The sequence below is a fragment of the Echiichthys vipera genome (genome assembly GCF_963691815.1).
Source record: "Echiichthys vipera genome assembly, chromosome: 8".
Taxonomy (NCBI): domain Eukaryota; kingdom Metazoa; phylum Chordata; class Actinopteri; order Perciformes; family Trachinidae; genus Echiichthys; species Echiichthys vipera.
In genome coordinates, this window is record NC_139833.1 from 16,717,187 (window position 1) to 16,736,061 (window position 18,875).

Here is an 18,875-nt window from a genome sequence, read left to right on the forward strand (position 1 = left end):
CAGCCACGACTTTGAAAAACAATACCCTTCCTTTAAAACAAATTAAGGCAGAACTTGGCACAGACTCTCAGGTCCTGCACTGTGTCGACAAAGGTGTGAGGGCCAATACCAACTATATGTGAAGGATGAATCATTCATCCTTTGCATTTTTGACAACAGGAGAACATGCACATCGTGTCATTTAGTTCCAGTAATGTGAAGACCGTCCCTGCATGACCTCCTAGATCATTTGTACAGCTGTAAAAGAAAAATAATATGGACAATACCAACTACTGTATTTAACCTGAACAAACTTCTTTCGAAACAATTACTATTATTTTCTCCTTTTCTATGGAAAATCTACGAAATACTGAAAACACATTTGGATAATATATCATTAAACTAATCAAACTATCGTTAAGAGTTTTGTCACATTTAACTTTTTTTTTTTAAGTTAGTACAAATTTCAATGACTTTAGATGTGTAACATCAGGCAGATCCAGGTCATTTTAATTATTCGCCCACATTCAGCTGTATTGTATATTCTGGTGTAACCAAATAAGATTATCTATTTTGAGTGGGCAAGGCAAGAATGTGATAAGACCAAAATCACATCTTATCATCAAAGTTACCCAAGAGTCTCTGAGCAGACATCCAACAGTACAGTTTGTATTCTTCAAAACCCAGCCCTTTTATGAAAATATTTGTATTATAGTGACGTCTCACATGACAGAATTTTTCCAATAACACATTTTCACAATTAACCTCAACCCCATAGAAAATCTGTAGAGGGAGTTGAAAGTCTGCGGTGCCCAGCGACAGGCCCAAAACTTCACTGCTCTAGAGGAGATCTGCATGGAGGAATGGGCCAAAATACCAGCCATAGTGTGTAGACCCGCATTAAATGTTTGACCTCCGTCATTGCCAACAAAGGTTACATAAAGTATTGAACTTTTGTTATTGACCAAATGCTTATTTCCAACCATGGTTTACAAATGCATTCTTTAAAAATCCTACAATGCGATTTCCAGGACTTTCTTCCACATTTTGTCTCTTGCCAGCGACCCACACAGTTACTCTGTACCTTTAATTCATTTGTCATTCAAAATGCGTTCCTGCCACTTAGTTTTACATCATTTATCAATTTGAGGAAAACTTCAGCAATCACGTCACCTACTGTGCATCACATTGCTAGCATACTATATAAACCCTACTCTATGGAAAACATTTTCTTCCAATGTTGATACGGTTGCTTGTAAACAAACACGTCCCGAGTAATGAAAAATGGGTAGATAATCCCATGGGACGATCGATCAAATCTTAATTAAACTATCATTCCTGCAGAGTGGCAGCAGTTCAGCTTAATGGGCGGTTTCTGTTGGTTTTAGGTGTCACCCAAGAATAACTGCACAGTGTAGGGTGCAATGATCATTTGTGACAGAGGGAAAGTAAATATAACTTGACACTCAAAGGTTTGCATTGAATAATAAAGATTATAAACTCAAATATTTGGTTAGTTCTCATTTGGTCAGGGCAACCGTACAACTGGTTTAGTTACTGTACACATGTGGATTTAGATAAAAAGGCGTGCCTTTATATTTTTTTATATTAAAATTTAATCAACATTAGCCAGAGATTACCTTATTTAAGAAGGGTGTATGGGCCCAACTGGTGTTATGTAAAATGTATGGGAAGGGCATGCCAGTCAGACAGATTAAATAAAAGAACACAAAAAGTTGTTTAAACTATTTTTGTATTTAAACATTCATTAAAACAACTCGACATTAAAACATCATCCAGTGAAGCCACTGTGAAAAGAGAAAAAATAATTATTGGATTCATTTTTAAAATATATACATGTAGTCAATTTGCACACAGTGCTATTGTAGTGGGGAACATCACTTACCAGCCAGGAAAGTCAGAGAGTACCCATGACCTGACTGAACTGTGTGAGTGGAGGTCATTAAGGTTTCCACAAAGACCACACAACTTGCCCGAGTACCAGAGAGGGATCTGGACTGTCACCATGGTAACACCAATCTCTATCTCCAGCTCTGACTCCATCCCAGCATCTCTCCTCAGGATCACAACAGCCTCTGACTTGTTCTGGTTCACTCCAGATGACAGGGACACCCCTGATGGCGAGATGTAAGGGAGGGACACAAACAGTCCATTCACCTGTAGGATGCAACAGCGAACTAGTTAGGACAAACATTTTTCAAAAATGTTTTTCACTGGCTATGGAAATCATCAATGGAGTTATACCTTCACTGTGCCTTCCTGTATGGTAAATGATGATCCGTGCAGGAGGATTTGAAACACAGTGACAAGTTTGGAAGAACTGCCATCGCAAGGTCCGTAGTAAGAGATCAAGCTGAACCAGTGCGCACTTGCTTCGTCACAGAGGGACATCAGAGTGTAAGATAACAGAGGTTCCAAGCTCAGCTGCTGCCCGCTCAGTGTGGAGACTTGGAGGCTGCCACTGAGCTCACAAACTTCAGGTCTGTCATGACAGGCCCAGGAACCATTCCTCAGGGCACACTGCTGCCCCAGACTACAGCCTGACTTCTCACATATTACTCCACCCAAAGGGTGACACCAGCATCTCTGGGTGCAGTCCTCAGTGTACAATTGCTCATCCATCTAAAATGAGGAAGGGAGAAACTCCATGTGAGGTTTAATTAGGGATAACATTCCCATGCAAATGTGCATAACATTTACCGTCTGTATTAAGCTCGTATATTTACCTTGATATAAATATCATGATGAATACACCCACACTGACTGTAAGGTACACACTCTCCCCCATCAAACACTTTTCCATTGTGACACTCGCAGCCTTCTGAACAGCCAGTTGCAAAATAACCAGGCTGGAGGAGAACAGGGCACGAGCTGGAGCTGGAGTCAACACACTCCCGGGGGCTGCTGCGGTCAGGACACTGGAGAGCTAGCGGAACAAACCAGTCAGAGTCGATCATATACTCTTAATTTAAACTGCAATCAAAAAGATTCACTTACCACACGGAGTGTTTTCTCTCCACGATCCTACTTTTATTCCTTTAGCCTTGCAGGCAGCAGAATATGCTTCCAGGGCTAGACATGGTGCCATGTGCCCTGCCCCACTACAAACTGCCCTGATGCACATGTGTGTGTAAATGTCGAGCTCCACACTACTGTTCCTACAATGGTGGAATTCAATACTATCAATCAGAGGGATATCACAGACCATGCTGTCATGTGGGGATGGCTTGCATTCATTACATTCGCTCCCACAAGTGTCAGTGCAATGCTGTCCAGGCGCTTCAAATGCCCAGCTGTGCAGGAGCTCTGCAAAGCTTTTGGTAAGGTGGCCATTTCTCAGTTCCATGTCATCAGACCTGTCCCCATTGAAGTTCCCACAGAGACCTGAAGCTGTGGCGTTATATACTTGCGGTACGGTTAACCTGAGATATTGGGTAGAAGACAAGTCTATTCCCACTGAGGATGGTGTGGTGATAAGCAGTCTGTTGCCATCCTGGTATGCTGTAAGATCTCCATTGTCAAAAGGCAATATGTGTTCTACTCCGTTTGCCTGAAAGCACAGAGACCAGTTAAGGCTATATAAAAAAACTGAAATTATGGAACTTATCTTTAACATGAATAAATACTGATTGTAGAACTTACTTGTATTTTCCATAGTGTTTCAGGGTCTACAGACACTTCCAGTGAAAGCAAACGAAACACTAGTCTGCTCATTGTGAAGCTGCCATTGCTGTCCTTTTTAAAACTAAGTAGCAGAGTGTAGTTGTGCAAGGCTTTAGAAGAGAGGGCTGACACAACATATGTACAAGCTCCATGGTGAGGCAGAATAGCACCATCAAAAGTGATGTAGCCAAAGCCAGCGAACACTTGGCACACCCCATACTGCAGGGTGAGGCCATCCTTTACTGAACAGTTTTCCATGGGGATGCAGGTCACTTCACCTCTTTTGCAGTTACACTTTTGGCAGCTTTTCTCAGGATAGAAGTGGCCAGCAGGATGATACTGTCCCTCATGCGTGCAGCCGCAGTTAGACACCAGCACACACTGGCCATCGCTCAGGATGTAGCCGGGGTCACACTGGCAGCCCTCCTCACAACCTCCACTACAGTTTGTTGGTGACGAGAGTCCGAGGCACACAACAGGACACCGAGGGCCACACAGCTCATAGTGGCTATTCTTAGGGCATGACATACCTGGGGACGAGAGAGGGAGGGCACATAAGTCTTTAAATGCTGACAAAATTGCTGCACCTTAAAACACGTTCAACACACTACTTTCTGCCTACAATTTGCAATTTACCCCGTGCTCTCAATCCACTGACTTTCATAGTGTAACCGTCAGAGTGTAAGATGTTAAAATGTGGGCTATACAAAACCTTGTGAGAAGTAATAATTTCTGTGGCCATTTAAGGTGCTTCATTTACAGACAATAGTATTGCTGTAAGATCAAACCAGATACATATGACATATGAAAAACTGCAGTGCTTTAAATGAGCTGTATACATGTAACCTTGGTTCTTATTCACTCTGTGTGGGCGCGTGTGTATGTGTGGGGCTGTTCTATTCTGTCATTCCCATTTTTATTGTTCTTGATCATGGGCAATTGTAGGCATTTGCCTTACAAAGTTTAAATGATTGCCGGCTTGTAAAACAGGTTTATAAAAGCCTGAAAGTCAACAAATAAGCCCTCAAGGACTTGGCAGTTTCATAGCTTTGAACCCAAAAAGTCAGTGATGCTAGACACCAAAAATAAAAGTTAACTAACAAAGAAACAGACTGAACCATATATTTACCACAAAATGTGTCACTTCTCCACTGCCAGACAGGCAGCTGAGCTGCTTGGCAGGCTGCAGCATAAGATGCAATAGAATTGCAGAGTGCAGAGTAGTGTCCATCATAAGAGCACGAATCGGTTACACAACTGTGGAAGTAAAGCTTAGGACTCAACACCGAGGCACAGTCTGCAAATGGCCCTAGCTCATTCAGCAACACCTCACAAAAATCGCTGCCTTCAAAAAGCTTCTGTGCCTCAACAGGACAATGCTTCAGTCTGGAGGAGCAGTTTGACCTACAGGTCTCAGCTCCCGGGGACCTCCAACTGTGGGCAAACTCTAGCCTATTCTGTGCAAGCTCTTCATTGGGCATCATTTGGTCATCATGAGGGTCAGTGTTGGCATTTCCACAAAGCCCAGAGACAGAAGAGCCATAACTGCTGGGGAGGAAAACCATCAGCGTGCCGGTGTTGTAGACGATCAGCTGTAATCCCATATCAGTGTGAATAATGACAGACGAAGGTGTGCAATAGGCATCTACATGTCCTGTCAGGTGAGAGTATGGCAAGGTCCTATACAGTCCATCAACCTGAGAATGAAAAACGGCACACATTTATAATGACATACAGCGGCTCATCTTGGAAAGTTGTCGATTTGACCTGGCAAAGTACTCACCAAAACCTTTCCTGGGTCATCTTTTTTCACCATAACCTCCAGACCATATATTGAGAGTGATAAATCAAGGCTATGAAAAAGCCTTTTGTTGCAAGTTGCATCAGAGATTGTGATATTGAATGGTGCAAGTCCAGTTAAGTTGCCCTTTGTTTGCACCAAAGTATATATACAACCGTCTCTAAAGTCAAAATGATGTCCATCAAAGGTTGTAAAATGTAGCCCAGTAACAATGGTACAGTTCTGGGGATTTTCAGGCTGACACAGCCTCTTGTGCTGCATCTCCTTGCAGACCATTCCTCTGGGACAATGGGCTGGGAGGCAGTGGATCTCTCCAGTAGCTGGCCCACAGGTACAGAGCTGACCACAGTCGTCCGGTGTCCAGAAAGTAGAGTTGAGGCTGTGGTATTGGCCTCTGGAGTCTGTGCAACCACACTGATGTGGCCGCACGCAGCCAATCTGACTCTCAATGAAACCAAGGTTACAGAAGCAGCCCTGAACACAGGCCATGTTACATATAGTGGCATTAAATTCACAGGATGGAGGACAGGCTGAGCCGCAAGTCTTGTAGTGGCTGTTTGGTGGACAATGCGCATCTGAAATGATTTATTGGGGTGTCATTTAAAGATTATATTCATTAGTCACAGGATCTTTTTACTTTATACTGCACGCCTCAAAAATGACTACTTACCAACCGTCACTCCACTGTGGTAGCCCTCACTTGCTTCTTCACAAACTAAGGAATATGAATATATGGCCTGGTCGAGTGCAACTTCTGACCCTCCGTTACGCACGCAACCATTATAGAAGGAATCCGGATTGACTTGACTATTACAGTGGGCCAACGGACCATTCGGCTCCACGAGCAACACACATGCTCCCCTGTCACCAGAGACAACCACAGACGCAGGATCTACAGGCAAGGTCACTGTATCAAGTCTCTGCTGACAGCCAGAACAACAGTTATGGTCCCCATCAGAGATCTGGTAAGCATGAGCCAGCTCCACACCTATATTAATGGTGGGGGAACCAGTTTTTTTTTTTGCAGGATACTCATCTTGAGGGTCACCATTAAAATTGCCACACAGCCCATACACTTGGCCCCTGTAGCGTGGGTCCAGTGTAACAAGGACAGTGGAGTTCCCATCGAAGACTACATGCATAAAGTCAGTTGTCAATAAAACTTTGCCTTCCTTGTGAGAGACCTGGATCCTACCCAGAGACAGATTAACGGGAATATAAGTCACCTGACCATTAACCTGAGAATAAAAGGAGACCGATTGGTTATAAAATTGTAACCTAAGCAGTTTTGCCATTCAGAAACTAACATTTACTTACCTGTATGCTGCTCATTTTGCTACTGAGCTTGATGATGAACCCATAAGCTTGTACAGTGACCACATTCTGTTCTGTTGTTCTGTTGTCATTACAGCCGTTCTTGGACACACTAAAGTGTGTCAGGCCACATGCTGCCCCTTTGCTGGCTGCGAACAGGTAAGTACAGGTACCATCAAAGTCATAGTTGAGCCCATCGAAGGTGTGGTAATGCTGGCCTCCCCAGGACCAGCACAGACCCCGACGGCTCTCACAGACGGGCACACCATCGGTCAGGTAGCATTTCTCCGTTCCATTGCATAACCCCTCACACAGATCTGTATTTTGCTCTGCTAAAAAAAAAAAAAGAAATGAGGTTTTACAGCATGGGAAAAAAGATGCATTTCAGTATCCAAAAATATGTTTCTTCAATTTAAAATGCTTACCATCCTTGCGGCAACTCATAATTCCATCTGAAATGATACAACTGTGCAGTGCAGGACATGAGTATTGCTCACAGACCAGAGGAGGCCCACAGGTGCAATTAACAGTACAGTTTTGGAGCAGTTTGCCCTCAGAGGCCTGTAAACAAAAAAAATAATTCAATTTAAATATTGCAAACTGAAATTGTCCAATTCAAGTGAGTGTGTATGACAAACTAAAAATAACACTTTTCTACTTAACTGCACACAAAACATTTTTAATTCTTACCTTAAACCTCCTCCCATCCTGTACGCAGCCACAGTGCTCTGCTGGTACACAGGCATGGCCATCATAAAGGTGTCCAGTATTACACTGGCAACCTTCCTCACAGTCTCTAGGGCACTGCACTGCCTGGTTCATCTCAGGACACAGTGAGGAACAAGCATTGGCACATTGGCTATAGTGGCTGAATTGAGGACACTGATAAGCTATAAAAATAAAAATGCATGACAGTCAGTTTTGTGTCATATCTTGCATTTAAATATTTTAATGCTAAATTTAACATCACTAAACAATGTACCAAGACTTACCACAGCCTGTTGTGTTTGTCCAGGGGTCAACCATCCCTCCTGCCTCCTTACATGCTGCCTCATAGGCCCTCAGTGTGTCACAGAAGGCCCAGCGTTGACCCTCTGCAACACAAAGGCTTTCCATGCAGAGCGAGTAGTATTTCTGTGGGAACACTAAATGGTGACAAGAGGAGAATGGTCCCCCGGGATGGGTGAGAAAGCCACAGTACAGGTCAGAGGTGTACTCAGGCATAGGGGAGAGGCACAGTTGACAGTTAGCGTCACATGTGTCGCTGCAGGATGATTCCGCATCAAACATCTTCCATGAGGGTCCAACTATGTCAGGATCAGAGATCATGGTCCCATTGGGCAGCTGCAGGTCATCTGAGGGATTATCATTGTAGTTTCCACAAAGGCCACATGTTGTCTGGTTGTAAATGTTGGGGATCTTGACCAGAATATGATTTTTTAGGTCTGATGTAAGCTCAACGGCCTGTTGGGTCTTGATGGTTATCAGACCATTTTTTCCATGTACTGTGATATTGCTCTGGGAAAAAGGCAGGTTCTTGTAAACTCCATTTACCTGGGTGAAACAAAAAAAAATTTTTTTTTCAAAAAAACAAACATACAGTACCGCTTGTGTATGCTGGAGAAAATTACTTTCCAGTGCATTCTAGAAGACTTACAATAAATCATGTTGAAGGCTGTGAAATTACACAAAATACCTGAATTTTTCCAGGGAAAGCTGTCGACATCTTAAAATACATTTTATTGACTTTCAAGTAGATATGTCTGCCCTCACTATGGTTGCCCTGTGCAGCTATCAAAAAAGGCTCGGCATCCGGTTTATTGAGGCAAGTCTTCACCAGGGTGTAGTTACATGAACCATGAAATTCAAATGCCAGTCCATCAAACGTGGTGTATTGGGATCCATCAACAGAGCAGTGTGCCACTTTGGGTTTGGGGTGGCAACCTTGAACACCCTTGATGAGTTTACACTCCTCTTCCTTTTCACAGGAGACATTATGACAAGTCATGTGTCCCCCAGCATGGCATAAACAGCTTTGCTGGCATGTAGACACCTCCTGTCCTGCCCTGAGGTATTCTCCATGTAGAAAGCAGCCACAGTTTTCTGGATCGACACAGTGACTGCCACTGTGAACCAAGCCTGCTTCACAGAGGCAGTTTTCCCCAATGTTTGGAGGCATCTCTACTGTGTCATTCTGCAAGCCGAGGCAGAGGTGAATGGAGGCAGAACTCATGTTGTAGCTGGCACTGGAGGGACATGGCGGGTCTGTAGAGATACAAAGATACAGTCACTTAGGCCAGAAAGACAGGAAATGTTGTAAAGGTTATGGTTGACCAGTGATGCATTAGTACCATCTAGTGGTCCAGTAGCATGTGGAAGGTTGTGCCCTCAATACAAATACTGTATGAGTCTCATCACATGTACCTTATTCTAACATTTTCAATTTATACAACAACCTTTCCATCAAGCACCTACAGGCATATACCTGATTTGTATGCAAATAATCTCCATTCTCCTTTCCTCATGTTGTGTGATCAATACAAACAACCTCAACATGATGAAATGTGTGCTTGCTCTAGCATCTGCGCACTCTCCATATTTCATTTGACGTGCAATGATACAGCACAGTTACAATTGTAGAAGTTATTAATTCAATTTCACCACAGAGCTGGGAGCATATTAACACTCACAGCAGAATTCAGGACTCCTCCAGGCATAAACTGTAGCCTTGTGGGAAAGGCAGACAGCAGTATACTCAGCCAGGGAGTGACACAGTGCAGGCTGGAGTCCTCCGTGAAGACACAGGTCACTGATGCAGCGCTTGTAAAAGCTGGTGGGGTCCACTTTGTTGTGACAGTGTCTGAATGGTCCATTAATTTCCAGAATCTTCCCACAAGCCTCCGGGTCAGAGAAGCGGGCCAGATGCTCAGGTGAACATTTTGGACAACTACCTCCTAGACAGCCCTCCACACACCAAGGATTCTGTCCACTTCTCCAAGCCTTTCCAAAGTGCTCAGGACTGAGATGGTCCTTTGAACCATTTGCTGTGAGGTCGTCAGCAGGATCAGAGTTGAAGTTACCGCACAGGCCACAAGTAGCATTAGCATATTGACTTGAGAGCCTAATGCCAACTATGCCTTCTTTGCTGAGACTAAATTCAAAGCCCTTGTCTGTGTAGATGTACGTGTGCAGCCCCAAAGAGAAAGCCAGCGCACTAGGTATGTAAGTGTAGTAGTTGAAGTGATAGGGCATGTTCCTCTTGACACCATCAACCTGTGTGTGTGTGTGTGTGTGTGTGTGTGTGTGTGTGTGTGTGTGGGGGGGGGGACAACATTACATATGAAAGTCAGCAAAGTAAAAGTGCAAAGTTTGGTCTAATTATTAGATTGAACACTGACATAACAGAGGAAAACCAACAACAAAAAAAGATAATACACAGCACTCACCTCTATGCTCTCAGTGTTTTTGCTGTTTAGCTCCACAAGCACACCGCTCACATTGACCAGGACATGAAGTGCTGACTCAAGGTGTCCGTCCATCTGTATGTGAACCTGAATGCCATCAAGGCCTTGTTTCTGTCCACACATGCCCAGTAACTGGTACCTACAGGTGCCGTGAAAATCATAGTCATGCTGGTCAAAGGTGACTATGTGGTGACCGGAATACATGCATGTCTGCTGTGTGTGTGGCATGCAGCCTCTGACTCCATATTGAAGGCCGCAGTATTCATCAGGGCCGCAGTAATCCATATGGCACTGCGTCTGGTGGGTATTGGGGTCACAGATGCACCGTTCAGTGCATCCCTCGTCAGCCCAAAATGTCTGGTTGCTGTGGTAATGGTAGCCGTTGTGAATGCAGCCACACTGAGACAAGGGGACACAAGTGTTACCATCCAGGACGAACCCTGGATCACATTGGCAGGTCTCCACACAAGCCAGGGTGCAGGGTCTTGAACTTAATGGGTCCTCACAGGTTGCAGGGCAGGCTGAGCCACAGGACACATAATGGCTATTCAGTGTACAGGAATTGGCTGATAGGAGAAGGAGAATTGTTAATATGGAGGAAAAACACACATCTGTAACAGTTAATCATGTGTTGGTTATAATACATTTTGAAATTGGAAAAATTAACAGATTTGCTTACGACAGAAGGTGCTATTCCTCCACTCTCCAATCTGGATCTGGGCATTTTGACAGGTAGCAGCATAAGCCTCCAAGATCGGGCAGAGGATTTTCTGAGTGTCATTATTGGAGCACAGGTCAAACAGGGTAACTGCTGTGAAGATTTCAGTGTAGTTTATTTCCTGGCACAGGTGGAATGGATTTTGTGGTGACCAAATGTACTCGTACATGGTGATCCATTGGCTGGCGACATTTTTCTCCAGTAGCTGCTCAGCAGAGCAGCGTGGGCATGCATTCCCACAATCTGCTGTGCACCAAGCTTCCTGATGAGGAACTCTCCAGCTCCAGCCAAAGGTGATAGCATCAACAGTCTCACCTTGTGGGGTCCTGAGGTCATCTTCTTTGAGGCCATTATTATTCCCACACATGCCATGGACTTCTGCTTTATTAGAGAGGAGGACAGTGGCAGCATAAGAGCAGTCGTACTTAATTTGGATGCCCAGGCTGGTATCCACAACAACAAATATGCCACTCTGATAAACCTTCATGAGTCCAGATTGTAAAGTCAAAGGCAGTAGCCTTTTCTTTCCATTTATCTGTGAACAGAGCACAAAACACATTGCAAAATATGAATATTTAAAAAGGTCATATTGAAAAAATAAAATACTTATGGTTGGTCATTTAACATTTATTTCTAAGATGAGATGCCAAACTGACAATAAAGCTAGAATGGTTTGAATTCAAACTTACCCATGCATAGCCTTTTTCCCCTCTGTAGATCGTAATATTGTCTTTAGCCACTTTGACATGAATAGCTTTAAGAGAGGAAGTCTCATTTTCCGTCCTGTCTTTCTCTACCCCGACCCAAAATGTCATCTCACTGGTGTCGTTTAACATACGGACCAGAGTGTAGGTACAGTTTCCTAGGAATTCATACACCTTTCCATCAAAAGTGTAGAAGTGGGCACCTCCCAATACCCAACACTGGGTTTGCAGAGGTTGGCTCTGGACACCACAGGTCTCTCCACTTTCACAGATTGTATAATCATTATCTGAAAAAAAATTAAGGGTGGGAAATATCAGACTAATGGCAGTTTAGATAGAAAACACATACAACTTTAGATACAGTATCTGCAGATCAGCCATTAGAAAGTAACTGATGTAAATACATTTAAAAAAAATAATAATAGTAACAACCAAATCTGACAAGTTTTGAGTTAAGTGCAAATACTCTGTCGTTGGAAGTAAATAAATGTGCCTTATTTGGAGGACATCACATGTAAATACAAATTAAAACATCACATTTAAAATTGACAAGCACTGCAATCATGCTAAAGCCCCGAGGCAGAGAGGAGAGAAAAGTACATAATGGGCTATTGAAAAAGGAGCCACAGTTTGAACTCATTTTAAAGTAAAACAACAGGACACTAAGAAGAAACCTGTGTACCATGTATGAGTTTGCTAAACAACCCTGGCAGAAAAGACATAATATTTTGTAGTGCAAGACCAATGAGAGTTGCATGGTGCAGCTGACTGAACAACAGTAAGCCTGTGAGGAAATGTCACCCAACCCAGCAGAACCAGCTGAGCCTACCTTTCTTTGCACAGCCCCAGGTATTGTTAAGGGTGCAGCCTTCTCCCTTGGGGCAAGAGGCTGGCTCACAGCACATGGTGGCAGCAGCAGAGCAGTTACACCGCTCAGAGCATCCCTCAGCCCATGATATCTCCCCGATCTACAGAAAACAGTGAGTCACTGTTAGTGTGCGTTACCAAACAACCAACCTAGGAACAATACAAAGGCATTAGTCATGCCACAAGCACAGGTGAGGCATATGTACATTCTGCCAAGAAATCAATTAGTCATGTTATTAACAGTGTGAGGACATATCTAGGGAACGTCGCTTGCTTAGCTCATCTGTGGCAACATGTTTATACCTGCAGTGGGGTCACATGTAAATTTGTCATAACACCCCACCAGCGTGAACTAGTTAATCAGAAGTCAAACGGCTGCTGAAATTTTCATGTCAGATCACATTCTGAATGCATAGTTTCACTAGATTAAGAACATTTTTTTAAATGAATTGCTTTAATAAAGGGAAAACATATTTGCTCGTTTGTATAAGCTGAATGATGTGTAGCTACTCACCTCATAGTAGTGCCCAAGGTAGAAGCAGCCACATTCCTCAGCTTTGACACAGCCATTTCCACTCTGCATGTATCCAGACTCACATTGACATCCCTCATAGCAGCCCCACGGGCAGGGGATATCGGATAAAATACCACAGGACTCAGGGCACGCACTGACACATATATTATAGTGAGAGTTTTCAGGGCATGAGAGCACTGTGGGAGTGAAAAAAGGGTTTGTAGTCCAGCTAACCTTACATTAATCTGGCGACTTCACTGTATACAGCTTAACAGAGTTCTAATAAGTACATGAGAAGCCCGTTAGCAGACCTGCATGGTTTACATGCACTGACAACAAGACAGACTGAAAACACGACATGTATACATAAGAGTCAAAACTAATAATACTCACTGCACTCATCACCTCTCCAAAGTTCAGCCTTAGCTCCTGCCTCCTGGCATGCAAAAGTGTACTCCCTCAAACTACTGCAAAATAATTCTTCATTTCCATTAGACATACACATGTCATTCACACAGTTCTGAAAGAAGGGCTTTGGGTCCACAGTGGAGTGACACCCACTAAATGGTCCTGCAGGAGCAAGCAGCATGCCACAGAGGTTATCAGACGCAAATTTAGCAGTCTCAGTAGAGTTGCATGCTGAACAAAGATCACATTCTTCAGAGCAGTTTGTTCCGGGTAGTGAAAGTGACCAGGAAGATGCAAAGATAGAAAAATCACTTTCATTCTGGCTCCTTTTGTCATCTGGAGCAATAGCACTTGCATTTCCACACAAGCCGCACATTTTTCTATGGGAGGCAAGAATCCGTATTTGTATCAGATTAGGCCCTCCATAAGTGACAACAAGCCCCGTGTCTACAACAACACGAGTCAGTGAGCCAGAATGCAGTATTGCCATGTGATCCAGCTGGACAGGAAGCCCTCTCAGAACACCATCAATCTGGAAAATGTAACAATGCAAGTTACAAGCAAGGTACACTAAACAGTTTGCATTTGTAAATGTGCAACGGCTTACCTTTACTTTTCCTGAATGCTCTTTCTCCAAGGACATGTTCACTCCATTGACCCTGAGGTCCAGCTGTCCTTGCTGGATAATGACAGTGTGCTCAGACTGATTCTCGTCACAAACCTGGGATAGAACATATCTGCAGCTTCCCATATTAAAGTCAAAGCTGTGTCCATCATAGCTCCTGAAGTGTCTGCCACCCATGACTTCACATGTAACAGGTTGTGATGTATGACATGCCCTGTGGCCATCTTGGATGGCACATTTCGTTCTATTTGGACATGTGTGGTTGGTACATTGCACTCTGTTTTGGCCCACACAAACACAGTGTAGCCGGCAGTGCTCATCAGGGTAGAAGTTCTCTTGGATTGCATAGTAAATGTCATTGTAAATGCAGCCACACTCAGAGTTTGGTACACATTTCTCACCACTGTGGAAAAACCCAGGTTTGCAGAAACAGCCCTCTTTGCATTTCACTGCAAGAGGATTTGGGCTTTCCACACATTGAGATGTGTGACTTGAGCACAGGCGGTATTCACTGTTAGGTGGGCAGGAGAGATCTATTTAAGAGAGAAAATAAATGTCATTCAATATATTCACGTTTTGTCCACAAAAATATTTTACCATTTTTACTTACTACAAAAGTCAGAAGCCCTCCATTCATCCACTATAGCTCCCATTTCCTGACATACAGCAACATAGCTGGACAGGATCTGACACAGAGTAGTCTGGTTACTATAACAGAGGTCATGGACACAGTTATCAAAGAAAACGTCTGGATCAACAGCTTTGTGGCAGCTCTGGAATGCTCCCTCTGCATCCAGTAGCCCTGCACAGAAGCCCTTTCCCTCATAACGAGTCATATCTTTTGGATTGCAAACTAAGGTCTTCACAGGCATATTCACACATTCATGTTCACCGCTGGTTTGCCAGTGTCCAACGGCTTGGGAAAGATCAGATTCGACGTCAGGCATCACATCATCTTCTGGATTACCATTAAAGTTCCCACACAAGCCACAGAGGCTAGCAGAATATATCCTTGGCATTTGAACAGTCAGGATGTCAGGGCTGTAAGCTACAACAACACCAAAGTCAGTCTCTATACACTTTGAGAGCCCAGTCATGTAGAGCTTTACTTTGCCTTGGCTCAATACAGATGGAAGGCGCAGTAGCAGACCATTTACCTGAAACAGGTACAGTAATGTTAACACTGCAAATAGAGAAAACATTAAATTTGTCTAGATGTACTGTGGAAAATAAAAGAACTTACCATTACTCTGTTATTTCTATCATTTGACATCTCAATGGAATAACCATAGACCACCATTTTAACATGCCGAAAGGATACATTTGTAGCACCTTCCATGTGGTTCTGGACCTCTACACTAAAGTCTTCCAGGTCCCCCCAGCTGGGACAGTGAGAAGTGAGTAAGTATGAACAGTTGCCATACACGTCAAAGTTACGCCCATCAAAGGTGGTATAATGAGGATCTCCTTTGGCTATGCACAACCCAGGCCCATCCATATGACATCCCAGGACTCCATTCTGAACCTTGCACACTTTCCCATCCTGACAAAGAGACTGAGCACACATAACCCTCTTGGAGCTAGGCTGGCAGACACATTTCTCTTGGCAGTGTTCATCGATCCAGAAGTTCTCCTTGGGGAGATAGTAAGAACCTTGATGAAGACAACCACACTTGCTATGTGGTACACACTTCCCAGAACTGAGCAGATGCCCCCTGTTGCATTGGCATGATTCCACACAGGGCAGAGTGCAATTACTATTGGCCGCTGGATTCCCGCAGGTAGCCGGGCAGGCAGAACCACAGATCTCATAGTGGCTGTTCATAGGACATACCATAGCTGTGAACGGAGAAACATACTATGATTTTTTTTTAGAAAACCATGTTATCACTTTAAAAAATAAAATAAAATATATATAAATACACATCCATCTATCTATCTTAACTCACGGCACTTTGACAAGGTTCTCCAGTTTTGGACTCTGGCCGAGTGCCTCTGGCAGATTTTGGCATAGGTCGTCAAGATCTTGCACATAGAAGAAGCCGCTTCATTGACACACAGGTTGTTAACACAACTACGAACAAATGGCTCAGGATCAACATACGAGTGACAGTCTGCAAAAGGTCCACCTCTCCTCTGAAGTAGAGTGCACCCAATCCCAAGCGAATTGCCCTTAATGGCAGGAAATGATTTGGTTTGGCTTGGAGTGCACACTGGACATGAGGCACCACCACCGCAATCCTCAATACAGGAGGCTGTGTCCCCATTCACCACCCATGGGAGTGTAAAATCCACAGTATGGGTCGCATCAGTGCCATTAGAGGCAATGACACCATTTGAGAAGCTTTGATTAGCATTTCCACACAAACCACACAGGTTTCCATACAGCTCTGGGCCAACTTCAACCTGGAGATGGTGCTTCCAGTCATACTGCAGAACCAGGCCAAACTCAGTGTCTAAGACAACGTTGGAGCCGCTTGGATAAAAGTTCACAGACCCATTTCCCAAGGTGAGGGGAAGGTTTCTTCTCTGTCCATTAATCTATGAGTTGAAATGCAAAAACAGGCTTTGTAAATGAACAGCCACAAAGTGTGCATGTTTAACTTAAGTAAGTTCAAGTCACTCACCCGAACATAATTTTTGTCTTCTTTAACTATGGAGACATTGAAGCCCTGGATGCTTATCTGCACTGTGTGAATGGAGGATACAGTAGCACTGTTTAAATATGCTCGGGCTACATTAATCTGGAGTGGAACAGATGAATTTAAGCCTGGACAGGTTGTCTGAACTAAAGTGTAGTTACAGTTTCCCTGTAGGACAAAATCTCTTCCATCAAATGTGCGATAATAAGAGTCACCCCATGCAGAGCATAGTTTAGTTTCCAAAGAACAGAGTGGTTTCCCATATTTGATAGAACACTTCCTCTTGTGGCAGTGTAATTCTTCACAAGAAGCTGCAGCAGCTGAAATAAAAAGATAAGTAAAGTTCATGTCAACACACTGACCAAATGCTAAACGTGTAACAAAAAAAAGATCTAAATGAGCTTTCACTTACAATTATTGAAATCAAAAGCAGCATTTGCAATTTCAAATAAATTTGACCATAGTGTAATACATGTGAAAAAAAATATGGCAGTTATATTCACACCTGCCTCTTTTGAAAGAGCGGTTGATCTCAATGACCCAACATTTATTAGCCCTTACAATGGCAAAGCCTAAATTGAACCCTCCACACACAGAGAGAGAGAGAGAGCACCCCCCACCAACATGCAATGCAAAGTCATTCAAAAAGCATCAATACATACTTTTCTCACACACTGCTGGATATAGCTGTCTGCTCATGGTACTCAGATAGTGTCCCACATCTGTGTCTGTGTGAAGAAAACTGAATTCCGCATTGTCAGGAAACTGAGCAAAGTTGGGCTTCTGGGATAATTTACTACCAGACTTTAAATCTCCTGTGCCAGTACTGTTATCTTCCAGCTCACCCATATCACCCATATCAAACATTGGTACAGTCTGGCAGATATCATCAACAGATGCCAGTACTGTCAGAATTGAAGGACGCTGTGCATTGCCAGGTCTGAAGTAAACAAGCTGAAGAGGACTGTCACTAGTAACATAGATTCTTCCTGAGGTCACAACTGGGATGACTTTCATAATGCCACCTATGAGTGACATGTTCTTTAGTTCGGTGCCAGCGGTGAAGTCCAGATCAGAGTCTATAGTAGCCATTGCCAACAGGAAACTGGAACTCATTTCTGTGTTTACCAAGGGAGGGATAACGTAATCAAAACTCCACTGTGTGACTGGTTTTAACTCAGCAAATCCATACGAGCAATCCCCAGGTGTGTGTTTGGAGCAGGTAAAACCAACCACTACACCTACAGCTTCTTTGGAGATTAACTCTGAGCCAGAGAGGCTGGAGTTGCTCTGGAGGTAAACGCTCTGCAGCGCCCCTATATACAACTTAAGGACACTACCCATGGGGTACATGTTACCCTCAAAGAGCACTTCCCCTGAGAGAAAGATATCCACTGATGTCTCTGACTCTGAACTGGTGACCACCATCTGGCTGACAGCCGTCTGGTTAGAGAAGTCAGGAGTAATGGGATAGTAATGGGTTCCCCAGGAGGACACATCATGAAGGAGGCTGTGGTCACAACCAGTCTGGGTACAGAATGAGGCAATGACTGTAACAGGCCATACAGACTTCACACTGAGAAGGTAGGAGGAGCGATCATTGGTCATTCCTACAGACAACGGCAGGTGAATCATCTTTGACTCGCTAGCGGAGAGGAAGATGTGTTGCACAAAGCTGCTTTCCAGAACCTTCACAGTGACTGAGGTCCAAATACCGCTGGCTGTGATAGTTACTTGATGGCTAACATTTGTTGTTGGGTCATTATGAGGGGGAAACATCAGCAGGAACTTCCTACCAGGACTGGCCACAGACAGGCCTGCAGGGGAGAATATAAAAATTAGTTGTACTTTTTATTCAATATGTAACAACTGAATATGCCCACATCACAACTGCAGGAAGTGTGCATAGAAAGTCAACATATTTACACAACATTCACAAACAGAAGATGACTAATCTGACAGCAATTGATGACTGTATGACAGTAAACAAGACACTTGCACAAAAGTGATTATTCACCGAGAGCAAGTTCCCCCGCCCGTATGCACAGTAAAACGTCTACTTTTGTATGAGATAAGACTGTTGGTGTCAGATTTCAACAAGCCCAGCAGCCAATGAAAATACTTCCTAGTTCCTGACTGGTTACACCTGTATTAG

General features: G+C 43.7%; 1 protein-coding gene across 1 annotated transcript; it reads right to left on the reverse strand.

Moving 5' to 3' along the window:
• Positions 1-1,771: 1,771 nt before the first annotated feature.
• Positions 1,772-18,653, reverse strand: LOC310950181 (IgGFc-binding protein-like; the record flags this gene model as incomplete). Its single annotated transcript, XM_083917843.1, has 28 exons — positions 1,772-1,787; positions 1,886-2,157; positions 2,245-2,622; positions 2,727-2,926; positions 2,998-3,550; positions 3,643-4,193; positions 4,793-5,360; positions 5,447-6,039; positions 6,135-6,702; positions 6,782-7,110; positions 7,204-7,339; positions 7,469-7,668; positions 7,771-8,332; positions 8,475-9,043; positions 9,469-10,051; positions 10,225-10,808; positions 10,922-11,495; positions 11,650-11,951; positions 12,494-12,632; positions 13,046-13,242; positions 13,439-13,985; positions 14,067-14,611; positions 14,689-15,235; positions 15,322-15,917; positions 16,028-16,619; positions 16,706-17,040; positions 17,383-18,537; positions 18,647-18,653. 28 exons carry the CDS (start codon positions 18,651-18,653, stop codon positions 1,772-1,774), a joined length of 12,198 nt encoding a protein of 4,065 aa, XP_083773969.1.
• Between the last annotated feature and the right edge of the window lie 222 nt (positions 18,654-18,875).